At 37.5% G+C, this 15597-nt stretch overlaps 1 protein-coding gene across 26 annotated transcripts in view; it reads left to right on the plus strand.

Annotated features, from left to right (window-relative positions):
• DIP2C (disco interacting protein 2 homolog C) overlaps nt 1–15597 on the plus strand; it is a 469662-nt gene that overhangs the window by 284531 nt on the left and 169534 nt on the right. For all 26 annotated transcript variants that reach the window (XM_023631967.2, XM_023631969.2, XM_023631970.2 and 23 more), the window contains 2 exons: nt 1793–1918; nt 12464–12673. In XM_023631967.2, coding sequence (XP_023487735.1) covers nt 1793–1918; nt 12464–12673 — 336 coding nt within the window. The remainder of the gene's footprint in view (nt 1–1792; nt 1919–12463; nt 12674–15597) is intronic.

The raw sequence follows: 15597 nt of genomic DNA on the forward strand, positions 1-15597 counted from the left end.
CAGTTTATTTTTAAATGATTAGCAAGAAAAAAAGCACTGGGATCAAATGTAAACAATCGGTGAATTTGTGTAAATATATGGGAGTTCTTTGTATTATTTTTGCAAATTTTCTATAAATTTGAAATGATATCTAAAAAGTTTAAAAGGGGAAATATGTAAAAGTGAAAGTGTTTAATAGGTGAAGAATTGATGTACTCTCCAGCTCATTGATGAGCCCGTTAGTTTCAGGCCATGAAACCAAGTCATTCAAGCACCAGGTTTTACTCTGGGAGTTTAAGAAAAAGAGTGACAATAAACTATGTTTTTGTGTTAAAGTACTTTGAGTCCAGCTGAGGAGAAAAGAGCAGTGCACATGACAGCTAAACAAAATAAAGCAATAAATAAGTTTGTTGTATTTGGTGTGTGATACACTCTAAAACAGGGTTGGCAAATGCTTTCTGTAAAGGGCCAGCCAGCAAGTATTTTCAGCTTTCTGGACCATTATGATCTCTGTCACAACTACTTGACTCTACTTTAACAGTGTGAAAGCAGCCATGGTCTACACATATGTGAGGGCGTGCGCTTTGTCCCAAAGAAACTTATTTACAGATTTCACAGGAACGGCTGGACTGTAGTGTGCTTAGTTGTGAAGGGTGTGGCCCTGGAGGTGTTCACACCTGGGTGCCAACCCTAGGATGCCACTCACCAGGTTCATGACTCTGGGAGAGCTTCATGCCTCTGCTTCCTCCTCTGTGAAATGGGACTACTGAGGGCCGCCTCCACAGAATTGTGCAGAGTATGTGGGTGAAATTGTCTCTCGCCTGACTGCTGCCTTCTAACTGGGTTCCTGGCTTCCACTCTCGATCTCCTGCAGTCTTCTTCACAGCAGCCAGAGCAGTCTACCAAAGTGGAGTCAGATTATGTCATCCCTCCCAAATCCCCCAGTGCTTTCCTGTCAGACTTAGTGTAGGAACCAGACTACTGACCACGCCCATGAAGCCTTCATCCAACTCCCCGTGTTGGGTTCATTCAGCCAACTCTGTTCTCATTCAGTCTAGGGCTGTCGAGCTGGTTTTTCTCTGTGTCCTGGGGAGTCTCATCTTGACAAAATGGCTGGTCATTCTTCCTGGTCAGATTTCACACTGAGAGAACTCTTTCCTGGCCTTACAATTAAGTAGCGACTGAGTCAGTCTGTTTATCCTGTTTTAATTCCTTCCCTACTTGACTACCTTACTGTCTCTTACCCATTAGAAAGTAAGCTGCCTGAGACACATTACCTTGTCTACCTGATTCTCTGCTGTACTCCCAGCCCTGAGGATGCTGCCTTACAAAGTAGCGTTCAATAAATATTTCTGGGGTTAATAACTCAAAAGGCCTAACACTGAGCCCGGTAAGTGTTACCTAAAATCATTGCTAATGACCTCTGAGGTGTACATATCTCCCTTAACAGAACATTGCAATGAATTATGAGGTTGGAAATGGGACCTATGAAGAAATATCTGAAGATTGAAGTTTACTCACCCTAAGAAAAGAAAAAATCACACAGTAGTTTGTAGCCAGTATTTGATTATTTATACAGATTTTAGGGTAATAAAATGAATAATAAAAGACTGCAAATGAATTTTAACATCGTCTTTCTGCACCTTTCAAGCTAGCAGGTTTATACTACTTTTCCTTCCTTCCCCACCCATCCATTTGTGAGTTTCTGTAGGAAGATAAACTATTTTACAGGACCAGAGAGAAAGGAGAAAAAGCATGAGGCCTTTGGGATGTTCCTGAACAATGGAGTAATTGAGCTCTCTTTTTGTTTTAGATGTCCATACAGAAGCTGTTCAGGCAGCGCTTGCTAAACACAAAGAAAGGAAGATGGCAGTGCCTATGCCTTCCAAACGCAGGTCCTTGGTTGTGCAGACCTCGATGGATGCCTACACACCTCCAGGTGAGCGCAGGCCCACTGCCTGCTTCGTAAAGTGATGAGCATGCCTTAGAATTAATTTACTACTGACCCAGCAATCACGGTCTTTTTAGCTTTCAAAATAATGATACTATAATTCAGACTTTGTGAACCAGAAGTCCAGAAACAGTATATATGCTCTAAATTAAACTTGGAAGGAAAATTAGGTTATTATCTATATAATCTGTATAAATGTGTATTTTAAACTTTTCATTGAGACTCATAAATATTATACAGATTTTTAAAGTCTTATAAAATTTTATTTAATTCTTCATATAACAAAAGAGTTTGTACCTCCACAGTTCCAACTGAAGTTGGACTTTTAGTCTGCTTAAACTAGTGTATGCCTATTCTCAAGTCTTTAAAATATAAATCTGTTGTAATGTTATATTAAGAAACCAAATGAATTGAAAAATTTAGTCAATTACCTAAATCTGGTATCATCAAACTTTTCCTATAAAATGCAGATAGTATTTTGGTCTCTGTGGGCCATGTGGTGTCTGTCACAGCTTTTTACTCTGCTGTTATAGTGGGAAAGAAGCCACAGGCAACGTGTCAGTGATTGAGTGTGGCTGCGTGCCATTAAAACTTTATTTACAGAAGAAGGCAGAGGGCTGATTTAGTCCATAGGCCTGCCCACCCCTGACCTAAATGGTTAAACGTAATATCCCATTTATATTTCTGCTTTTATTTAATCTTGAATTTTATATAACTACCTAAGTTCTCTACTTTGCCCAAATAATTATGATCTATATCTCTTGATCTTCAAAAAGTTAAATTATCCAGGTATCTATTAGAAACATGAAGGATTGAGCCTAATTTGCTCAATATTTTCTCTGTGATTTTGGTTCCAACATTATTTGTGTCATTGTTGCCATTCTATCTTCTGTACAGATCTAAGTTACCTTGCAGGCCACTTCGAATAGTTTTAAAAATGCCACCATTTTTTCTTTTAAAGATTGGCACCTGAGCTAATGTCTGTTGCCAATCTTCTTTTTTTTCTTCTTCTTCCTCTCCCCAGAGCCCCCCAGCATATAGTTGTATATTCTAGTTGTGAGTGCCTCTGATTGTGATATATGGGACGGTGCCTCCGCATGGCCTGATGAGCAGTGCCATGTCCATGACCAGGATCCAAACCCGCGAAACCCTGGGCCGCTGAAGTGGAGCACTCAAACTTAACCACTCGGCCATGGAGCTGGCCCCTAAAGGCCACCATTTCTGTTCACGAGAGAAACTGAGGGCACAATAAGAATAGTTGAACATATACAACACTTTTTGGAGTATTTCGAAGTTGAGTCCTAAGAATGTTTGAAAGCAGTGAGCATAATAGAAGCACACACTTGAGCTCAGAGATGTGGTCATGTGTATCCAATATTACTTCAAACAACTCTTAAGTATTCAGCTTTACATGCCTTTAAAAGTGAAAGTCCTGAGCTTTATAAGACAAAACTTAAATAGTGTATACCTTAGTCATTTCGTTTTTTATTTACGGATAATCCAGTAAACATTCTTCATCTCAAGAATATAATATCCTAATAAGAAAGGAGTCCTTTTTGCTGATTTGCTTACTTACTCTCCTTCCTTATGCTGAGCCACAAAATGTAATTTGGGACTATTTTTAAATCAGCATAATTAATATACTTAATCCTGTTTATTTATTTAGTTTATGGATATAGTTTGCCAAAATTTATAACTTGGTGAAAAATTTTATTTTGTATGTGTTTGTGTAACAAATAGAATGGACTTACTAAGGGGCTGGCCTCGTGGCCGAGTGGTTAAGTTCACACGCTCCGCTGCTGGCGGCCCAGTGTTTCGTTGGTTCGAATCCTGGGCGCAGACATGGCACTGCTCATCAAGCCACGTTGAGGCGGCGTCCCACATGCCACAACTAGAAGGACCCACAACGAAGAATATACAACTATGTACTGGGCGGCTTTGGGGGAGAAAAAGGAAAAAAATAAAATCTTTAAAAAAAAAAAACAATGGACTTACAAGGATAACACACCCATTTAAAATATTTTAACCAAATCTTTGGAACTAGACAGTATTCAGGGAGATGGCCCTTTTTCTCAGCCACTTTTTATGAGAGATATTGAATTTAAAATGCAGGAAGCAATGTGATTATTCGTGTATGTGCTTTTTCACATGTTGACTCTATCCTCAGAAATGTTATTGTGTCATATGTGGTGAAAGGCAAAACTTTCAGAAAAGCAAACCTTGTACAGATGTCTTTGCAAAATATAAAAGAACAATATTGGAAATGTTATTTCAGTGAAACATATGCATTTAATTATTTGACCAGCATTTTCATTTACACCACATAATACATTTTGTTGCTGTCTTTCAGGAACCCTAGTGAGACTATCACATGGGATAGCTTTGTACAATCATAAACACCAGCACTATCATCCTGAAAATTTTTATTCACATTCTATTTTGTCCTTATGCAGTAGTTCATTTTCTCTCGTTCTCTTTTCCTTGGTTGCTGATAACATTTGTTAGGACTCATCTCGTGTCCTCTGCTCTTCAGAGAATGTTCTTGAAGTTTATAGTCTCTGCATGAAATGACTGGCTGCTGACGAATATTATAGTTTCTGGAAAAGATCTAAATAGGATTGTTGCACTGCCAGTCTTCCGTAGGTGAAACTTTCCTTTAGTTTTTACATATAAAAATGTAAGGCTAATTTGCCAGCATTTCTGCTTCTAGCCATAATGAAACAAGTGGTACCAGACTAATGCATGCACTGTAAACAACTGCAAAGCTGCACAAAATAAATGATACACTACTTTAAGGCTGCAGGCCACAAGCAGTACTAGACTGAACCTGAAAGTGGAAAAGCTCACCCTGTGAGGTGAGCCCCACAGTTGCCAGTTCTCTTCCTGGAGAAAATTTTCAGACCTTGGCACAGAGATTGGGATCTCAGTGAGCCTGGCTGCCCTGCTAAGTTGAGGCACAGAGATCTGAGTTCAGGGAAGATGAAGGGGCTGGAGCTTTCCACAGATCCACACTAGCAAAGAATAAGTCTTCTCAAGGTCAGGATGATCACCAACAATTGAGCTGCCTGCTAAAACAAGAATCACAAGCCTTCAAAGAAAGATCATACCATCCACAATGTCTAGTTCTCAATAAACAATCACTAGATATGCAGAAAAACAGGAAATATAGCCTGGTGCTGCAGCAAAAAGCGGTCAATAGAAAATGAACACAAGTTGGCCTCCACCATGCTCACAGTAGCCACTAACCACGTGTGGCTGTTGAGCACATGGGATGTGGCTGGTCTCGATTGTGTTTGCTGTAAGCATGGAGTGCACACCAAATTTTGAGGAGTTGATGTAAAAAAATAACTGAAAAATATTTCATTAATTCTTATGTGTTGAAAGAATAATATTTTGGATACCTTGAGTTATGTAAAAATACATTATTAAAATGTACCTGTTCATATGTTTTTGATGTGGCTACTAGAAGGTTTAAAATTAGATACAAAGCTCTCATTATGTTTCTGTTGGAAAGCACTGCTGTAGGTGTTTGATATAGCAGAGGACAGTTTTTAAATATGCGATTATAAATACTTAGGGAATCAAATGAGAATATGTCCAAGAACTAAAGGAAAAAAATATTATCTTCATACTTGAGCAGAGAAAGGGAAAAATACTTTAAAAATTAATGGAAACTCTAGAACTGAAAAGTATAATACTGAAATGAAATTTCACTGCATCAGCTTACATCAGAGTGGAGAAGAAAGATGAAGGAGTCTGTGAACTTGAAGAGATAGGCTGAGAAATTAACCAAACTGAAGAACAGGGAGACAAAAGATTAAAGAAAGATTACCAGAACCTAAAGCATTAGTGGTACAATGTTCAGATACTTGTAATTGGAATCCAAGAAGAAAAAAGAGTGAGTAAAGGGCAGAAAAACTGTTCGAAGAAATAAGAGTCAAAACTTCTCAGATTGGTGTAAAACACCACCTTACAGATCCCAGAAGTTCAGTGAACTCCCAAGCAGGATAAGTATAAAAAGAATAATACTTAGGGACTGAGCCGGTGGCATAGTGATTAAGTTTGCACACTCCACTTCTGTGGCTTGGGGTTCACTGGTTTGAATCTTGTGTGTGGACCTACACACCACTCATCAAGCCATGCTGTGGCAGCATCCCACAGAGAAGAACTAGAGGGACTCACAACTAGGATACACAACTATGTACTGGGGCTTTGGGGAGAAAAAAAATGAGGAAAATTGGAAACAGATGTTAGGTCAGGGCCAGTCTTCCACACCAAAAGAATCATACCTAAGTTAATAATAGTCAAAGTGCTGAAATCCAAAGATTAAGAGGAAATCTTGAAAGTAATCAGAGGAAAATAGATATGTTACATACAGGAGAGCAATCTTATGAATTATGAATGACTTATATGAAGATAAACAGAAGCCAGAAGACAATGGAAAGACATCTTTAAAGTCCTGAAAAGGAAAAAAAGATTGTCAGCTCATGTCCAGTGAAAATATCCTTCATATACAAGGGTGAAGTAAAGGCATAATGAGACACCTGAAAGCTGAGAAAAGATGATGCCAGCAGAACTGCACTGAAAACATGCTAATGGGTATCATTTAGTCTGATGGGAAATGATACTAGATGAAAACTTACATCTGTAAAAAGGAAAGAACAACACTGGAAACAATAAATAGCTGTGTAAGCATAAAATACTATGTTTTTCCTTTGTAATATGCTTTAAAACAATTGTACAAAAGACAAGGATAGGCGAATGGAATTATGCTGTTGTATGGTTATTACATTTGTGAAGTAAGAAGGAGAAAGTGGAAAGTAGGAAGTGAGTAGTGGGAGAGAAAGTTTACAGTGTCAGATTTGAAGAGCAAACAGTTACAATATTGACACCATGTAGACCCATTAAGGATGCATATTGTTAGCCCTAGAGGTACCACTGAATAATGAGGAGAGGTAAGAATTTAATAGAGGACATAAAATGAAACTCTTAAAAATATTTGGTTACTAGAAAAGAAGGCAAGAAAAATCAACAGAGATAAAAAATAAGAGGAATGGGGCCAGCCCCATGACCGAGTGGTTAAGTTTGCATGCTCCACTTTGGCGGCCTAGGGTTTCACTGGTTCAGATCCTGGGCATGGACATGGCACCACTCATCGGGGCATGCTGAGGCAGTGTCCCACAAGCCACAACTAGAAGGACCCACAACTAAAAGAAATATACAACTATGTACCAGGGGGCTTTGGTGAGAAAAAGGAATAAAATAAAATCTTTTAAAAATCTTTTAAGTAAAATAAAATCTTTTTAAAAAAATAAATAAAAAAAAATAAGAGGAAAGGAAAGAAAACAAATAGCAAAGAGTTAGATTTAAACCCATTCATATCAATTATTACAATAAATGTAAATGGACCAAACACCCAATTAAAAGATATAGGTGGTCAGACTGGGTAAAAAAGGAAGATACATCTATATGTTGTCTACAAGAGACACATTTAAATAGAAAAACAAGGATAGTTAAAGTCATGAAAAAATATACAATGCAAACATTAAGCATAAGAAGGTGAACAAGTCTAGTTAATATCAAAGTAGACAACAGGACAAAGTAGTACAAGATATAAAGAGGGATATTGTGTAGTGGAAAATGAGGACTTCACCAGGAAGACATAACAATGAATATGTATATACTGAAAAGCAGAACATTGTAATTTAGAAAGCAGAAACTGGCATAGTGAAGGGGAAAATTGAAAAATCAAGAATAATAATTGGAGGGCCAGCCCGGTGGCCTACTGGTTAAATTCGCACTCCACTTCAGCACCCAGCTTCAGTTCCTGGGCACAGACCTACACCACTCGTCAGTGGCAATGGTGTGGTAGTGGCTCACAAACAAAAAGAGGAAGATTGGCAACAGATACTAGCTCAGGGCAACTCTTACTCTGCAAAAAAAAAAAAAAGAAGAAGAAGAAGAAGAACTGAAGATTTCTAAAATAGCCTTCTGAAATAATCATAAGAAAGATATTAAGACAACAGTATCAATCAACTTGATGCAGTTGATATTCACACAATATTACACCAAACTATTCCAGAATACACATTTGCTTTTTAATACCTTTCTTTAGGTATAATTTAATCCCATAAAATTAACCTATTTTAAGTATACAATTCAATGATTTTTAGTAACTATATAGATTGTGCAAGCATTGCTACAATCCAGTTTTAGAACATCTCCATCACCCCCAAAATTTTTCTCATGCCCATTTACAGTTAATTCCCATTCTCACACCCAACCCTAGGGAGCCACTGACCTGATTTATATGCCTCTATAAATATTCTAGACATTTCATGAATGAAATTATAAAATATATTCTTTTGTATCTTGTTTAGGGTAATTTTTTGAGTGTTGTCCATGTTGTAGCATTCATCAATAGTTCTTTCCTTCTTATTGCTGAACTGTTTCCTGTTAGATAGATGTATACCAGATTTTGTTTATCCATTCACTGGGGTGTGGATATTTAGCTTGTTTCCAGTTTTTGGCTATTATGAATAATGCTGCTGTCAACGTTTATGTGTATGTCTTTGTGTGTGTGTATATATATATATTTATCTTGGGGAGATTCCTAGGAGTGGAATTAATGAGTCTTATGGTAAGTTTAACATTTAACTTTTAAGAAACTGCCGAATTGTTTCCAAAATAGCTGTACCATTTTACATTCTCGCCAGCAATGTATGAGGATTTCAGTTTGTCAACATCCTCACCAACACTTGGTATTGTCTGTATTTTTTATTATAGTCATTGTAGTGGATGTGAAGTGGTATCTCACTGTGGTTTTAATATGCATTTCCCTGATGAGTAATGATGGTAAAGCATCTTCTTGTGTGCTTATTAGCCATTTGTATATATTTCTTAGTGAAATGTCTGTTCAGTTTTCTTACCCATTGTTTAAATGAGTTGTCTGTCTTCTCACTGGTTAAGAGTTCTTTATGTAATCTGAATACTAGTCCTGTATCAGATATACAATTTGCAAACTGTGACTTTTCTTTTCTTAATGGTGTCTTAATGGAGGACAGAATTATGGCTCCTCCAAAGATATCCATGTCCTAATTCCTAGAACTTGTGAATATATTAGCTTACATTGTAAAAGGGACGTTGTGCGTATGATTAAATTAAGGATCTTGAGATGGGGCAATTATCTTGGATTAACCATATGGGGCCGCTGTAATCAAAAAGCTCTTTATTCAGACAGAGAAAGACAGATACTGTAGGATGTCACTTATATGTGGAACCAAAAAAACAAAAAACTTATAGAAAAAGATATCAGATTTGTGGTTACCAGAGGCATGGGGTAGGGGTGGGAGAATTGGAGGAAGGTGGTCAAAAGGTGCGAACATCCAGTTATAAGATACTTAAGTACTAGGCATGGAATGTACACTGTGATGACTATAGTTAACACTGCCGTATGATGTATATGAAAGTCATTAGGAGAGTAAATCCTAAGAGTTCTTATCAAAAGGAAAAAAATGTTTTGCCTTTTTTTGTATCTATATGAGATGATGGCTGCTAAGTTTATATAGCAGTAATCTCACAATATATGTGAGTCAAACTTGTGACGGTACACCTTAAGCTTATACAATGATGTATGTCAATTATCTCTCAATAAAGCTGGGGGAAGAAGCTTCTTATAAGAGAGAGGGAAGAGTGTCAAAATCAGCGAAAAAGACAATGGAACCAGAGGTTGGAGGGCTATGCTTTAAAGATAGATGAAGGGGCTGTGAGCCAAGGATGCAGGTTGCCTCTAGCAGACAGAAAAGGTAGAAGGAACATAGCCCTGCCGACACCTTGATTTCCAGCTTCTGGCCCCAGAACTGTAAGGGGATAGGTACATGTGTTGTTGTACACTATCAAGTGTGTGGTGATTTGTTACGTTACTCAGAGGAAAATGATAGCATCTTTTGAAGCTTAAGAGTTTTTTATTTTAATAAAGATCAGTTCGTCAATTATTAGTTTATGTATTGTGCTTTTGGAAGTTTTATATAAGTTTCATAGTTTTAGCTCTTTCATTTAGGTCTGTGATCCATTTTGAGTTAATTTTTGTTTATGGTGTGAGGTAGGGATCTATATTTTGTTTCTTTTTTTGGTAGATGAATATCCAGTTGCCCAACAATATTTGTTGAAAAGATGACCTTTTTCTCATTGAGTTATATTGGAACTTTTGTCAAAAATAAATTGACCGTAAATGTAAAACTTTATTCTGGATTCAGTTCTCTTCCACTGACATATATGCCTATTCTTGTGCTAATATCACCATCTTGATTACTGTAATTTCATAGTAAGTTTTGTTATCAGGTAGTGAAATCCTCCATCTTTCTGAAAATTATTTTGGCTGTTCTAGGTCCTTTGTATTTCCAAATAGGTTTTAGAATAAGCTTCCAATTTCTCAAAAAAAAACCACCTAGGATTTTATTAGGTATTGCCTTGAATTTTTGTTAGATGTATTGCTAAGTGTTTTATCCTTTTTGATGCTGTTGTGAGTGGAATTGTTTTCTTAATTTCATTTCCAGATTGTGTAGTATTAGTATAACGATATTTTGTAAAGATATATGTTTTATAAGGATATAATTTAAAGATATTTTATCTCTTTATCTTATATCCTGTGACCATGCTAAACTCATTTATTAATTCAAGAATTTTTTGGTGTGTTCCTTGGGATTTTCCAATACACGATCGTGTCATCTGTGAATAAAGAGTTTTACTGCTTCCTTCCAATCTTGATGCCTTTAATTTATTCTTTTTGCTGTATTTCACTGGCTAGAACCTTCCAGATAATGTTGAAGAGAAGTGGCAAGAAGGGACATCCTTGTGTTGTTCCTGATCTTAGAGGAAATATATTCAGTCTTCTACCGTTAAATACAATGTTAGCTGTGGGTTTCCATGGATGCCCTGTATCAGATTGAGGAAGTTCCCTTCTTCCTGCTTTGTTGGGAGGTGTTATTAAAGAGCTATTGAGATAGCTGGTGGTAATGGTTGCACAACATTATGAATGTATTTAATACCACTGAAGTGTACACTTAAAAATGGTTAAGATGGTAAGTTTTATGTTGTGTATGTTCTACCACAGTAAAAAGAAAAAAAGCTGAAAAAAGCCTTATGTCTGAATACAAAAAAAATATGTAAATTATAATTCTAAGTTGTTTTAAAAAGCACGACAGGGAGAGAGAATTTGTCAGGCTCCTACTATTATTGTTGCTTTTGTAACAAATAAACTTAAAAATTTTCCAAAAAACATAGGTCATGTCACAGTGATAATAAAATGTTAGGGAAAATATCCTTTATAAATATTGTTGTGTTTTTTTAAAAAAAATCCTCCATCTTGATTTAAGGCAAATTATTTTTCTTATTCTCATTAAATGTTCTGGAACTACTCACATCCTTAGTTCCCTCCTAGCATCTCACATATCTCTCCTATAGGTAGGCTCCCAAATGTCATTCTTACGTTGAAGTTTAAATACGAAGTACATCAATAATTCATTCTTGAAAACTTTGCTGCTAGGTGAAAAGCTATTAAATGAAAAATATTTCCATTAATTTTAATGAAAAAAGTAACGTGTTTTATCTCAATCCAAGATAATTTTTACAGATAGAAAAATAAATCAAGGGGCCAGCTCTGTAGGTGGTGGTTAAGTTCATGTGCTCAGCTTTGGCGGCCTGGGGTTTCACTGGTTTGGAGCCTGGGCGTGGATCCGAACCACTTGTCGGGCCACGCTGAGGCAGTGTCCCACATGCCACAACTAGAAGAACCCACATCTGAAAAAATATACAACTATGTACTTGGGGGATTTGGGGAGGAAAAGCAGGAAAAAAAATAAAATCGAGTACATAATGAAAGAAATTGATAAGAAATGAATGTAAGAGTAAACACCTTTAGGTTGACTGTAAAATGTAATGTTTATTGTCCTCACCAAAGGAGGAGGCATAGTCTCGAGCATGTAGGTTGGTGGAGAAGAGGTGGGAGCCTTTCACCATGGTGCATTTTTCCTTATACATTTTCTTCACTGATAGCTCACTCTTGGGGAGGCGCATGGGTATCTTGCACTCATAATAAACTTAAGAATAAATTAAGTTTATACTCAGAGAAACGTCTTGGGACTAAACAAGGGCTACAAGCAGTCACACCTTGAAACACATGAAAGTTCAACATCTCTTAGAAAATGCTGCCCTTGGCCCTATTGCTTGGTCTTTGCATGCAAAGAAAACGTTTGGTTTCTTCCCAAACTGTTGAGTGGAGGAAATTGGTGAGTATGTCTTTCTCTGGCATTGTAATGTCAAAAAAGACTTTTTGTAGCTTATTTAAGGCGTTTTGGATAAAAAATTCATTATACTAAAAAATAATTCATTATCTGAGAAGTGGTATAACTTTTCAAGAATGTTCCACATAAAAGTCATTGAACAGTTAGTATGTGAGGTAGGTCTGTTTGCTGTGTTTGATTGGGATGTTCTTCTTTGCTGTGATGCGTAGCAAATTGTTTCTCTTTCACACAGATACCTCCTCTGGCTCGGAAGACGAAGGCTCAGTGCAGGGGGACTCCCAGGGGACCCCCACCTCCAGCCAGGGCAGCATTAACATGGAGCACTGGATCAGCCAGGCCATCCATGGCTCTACCACCTCCACCACCTCTTCCTCTTCCACCCAAAGTGGGGGAAGCGGTGCCGCCCACAGACTAGCCGACGTCATGGCCCAGACGCACATAGGTGAGTGCCTTGTCTGCGTTTTTCTTATTGTTGGTAACTAGGCCCCACTGAGTAGCTGTGGTCTTCTTGTTTACGTATTCGGCTACCTGTGCCTTGCGGTCATGGAATCCCTCAGAGGGACAACGCAAACCCTGCCCCGACTCCTGGGCTGCTCTGTCCTTCGGTTTTACTATTTTTTGCCATCCCAATGGCTTCCACAGCTAGACTCTCAGGAGCTCTCTGCTCCTAACGGAATGCATTCTTGAGCCATCCCTGCTCACATTTCCTCTCCTCACTTACGCTAAAATATGCTCCTAAATGAAATCTAATAGTGCTGGTGAACAAGGCAGGGAAGTTTAAGGTGTTTGACATTACTTTGGAAATCATTTAAGGAAGCAGAGGTCTTTAATCAATACTGCTCTATACTTTCTGCTGTGAGTGTTTAGATTTCTTGGGTGATGAAAGTATTTTGTATATAGGTTCTGTAATGAGTGAGATCCTCTATGTTGGGAAAAAAACACAAGGTTAGGAAACATTGCCTGAGATGTTTGAAATTAGTGTAAGAAAGGAGATTAAGTAAGAATTATTAGAGGAAAAGAGAGTATATTGGCTGAGCAGTGTGGCTGTATGAAATGTGGGTGAATAAGGTACTTTTCTGCCTCCACTTACCCCTGTCACTCATTATGCTGGGGAAATGAGGCCTTGTCTGGTATACAGGGGACAAGTATGATGTCCAAATCTGTTCTGATCCATTTTCAGCTGTGGATTAAGATTTTTAAAGTTTTAGTAATAAAAATTTTCATAAAGTAATTCTGTATGCTCTCCATTAAAATAGCAGTGTGGACATGAGTTCACCACCCCCAAAGGAGAAAACCCAGTATAAGACACAGGTGCACATTCTCCTCACCACTTCAAACCTCAACTCTGAAAAATTCCCAACTTATAAAACAGATAAATGTAATGAATGAATTAAATACTCTATGAACATCTCAGACTCACACAGTGTTTATTTCTGGATTATTAGTTACTAGACAGAGTCAAGGAATTTCAAACTGCCTCCTTAGGACTCAGCCCCAACAGCACTCACTCAGAATGAAGTTGAAGTTAAAGGTGTCAGCCTTTTCGATATCAGAAATGAGACTGTTTTTCCACTGGTGGGACACAGGAGAGCTGGGTCTGATCTCAGTTGTGACGTTAATGGCTGCTGACGTCTTCAGAAGACATCTCTCCCTGCTTTGCTTTTTAAGTAGGAGGAAAAAAAAAGAATTATAGTTTGTTTCCTTTGTACCTCTCAGAAGTGTTTTGAGTAAAAGGAGAAAATAGGAGTATTCTTCAAAAATTTTTAAAGTAACACTCAAATGCAATGTAACATTATTAAATTTCAGTTTAACATGTTTTCAATAACATGTACTGAGAATCTCTATTTGAAATCATAGTAAGTTAAAAATTAAACAGAAATGTGTGACCTTTAAATATTTTTAGATAATAAAGTTTCTTCTCATGTGTGTTTTGGAATCCGCAGTAGTGGCTGAGGTTCTGTCGTTGTGCTCCATCCAGCAGGTATGCCGATAGGTTAGACATGGAATTCCCTCCACCTCTGCCACTCACTCCAACCTTGGAAATACACATTATTCTGATTCGGTTCACTTTTAAGGAAGTATCAGAATCTCACCAAGAGAAACGCTTAATTTTGAACAAATTAATCACTACATTTGGCTCTCCCTTTGTGAATTTACATGTGGAATAATACTGGAGGAAATTATAGCATGGTGACTTAAATTTATCCAGACTATAAAAGGGTGCATTACTCATGTACCTCAAGTCTCACTGTAACCTAAATATAGCTTTTGTGTGACCTTTCAGTAATTTCTAATTTGGCACAAAGGTAAGTTACTAGAATATCTGGGAATTTTCTGTAAAGATGAAAAAAACTTTTTTAAAGAAAACAGTGGCAAAATAATAAAACAACGAAAAAAGAAGAATTAAAATACTTTATTCCTGTGGCAAAGAAAAGAAGTCAGAGAATTGGCAGCATTTGGACCTTTTGTTGAGATCATGGAAAGCCTACAGATAAGAAAATTATGTGTGTTTTAGGAATTTAGGGTAAAATAAACCACCAACTTGACCTCTAATCCTGCAGTGAAGTACTTGGGTAGAGTCTATAGGCACTTTTGCCCCATGACAGGAGTAGGAGACCATAAAGGCGGTGAAGAGTATGTCACAAAGTGGGCTGTTCTTCCTCTTTGTCCTTAGTGGACTGAAATCCCAATCCTTGTAGGTTTCCATCAGGAGGACATAAATAGGGACACCACATGTGTATCTCCATAGTTGAGCTGGTTTAGCACACAATGCAAAGTCCCCTACCAGGTTGTTTTTTCTTCCTCTGGCTCTGCTTGTTGTTGTCTCTTTTGTGATGTGCTGCTACCTTCATGCTTAAGACTCTGACAGTGAGGCCTCCAAGACATTCCCCATCCTGAGATGCTAAGGACTGAGAATATGCACATTTGTAATGCAAGAAATGAGACCTACTGTCAGGTCTCCCCACAACCTCAGATGGAATGATATCATCACCTCGTAGGCCCTCACTCCGTTGTGAGAACCTGAAGGCTTCTGGATCGTTATCACAAAGTATTTACGTTATTCAGAACCTCTGTGCATGCCACATTCTAAAGACAGTTGGATAAGAAAGGATTAGTACCTCTAAAATATTCTATCAGTATCAAAATTGAGGAACGTAACTTACAGTAACCAGAGGAATTAATGGAACATTTTTAAACCTCAAGAGGCATATTTGCAAAAAGCCTGAGAGTAAATTATAGGAGTTAGTTATCTACATAGAAATGGAGAAATTGAAGAGAAAATATTTATTAATGCATGTCCAGACTGAGATAAAAACAAAGCAGAATAACTTTGTTGTACATTCAGAATCAAATTTTGTGTATTCA

Source organism: Equus caballus, chromosome 29, assembly GCF_041296265.1.
Source record: "Equus caballus isolate H_3958 breed thoroughbred chromosome 29, TB-T2T, whole genome shotgun sequence".
Classification (NCBI taxonomy): domain Eukaryota; kingdom Metazoa; phylum Chordata; class Mammalia; order Perissodactyla; family Equidae; genus Equus; species Equus caballus.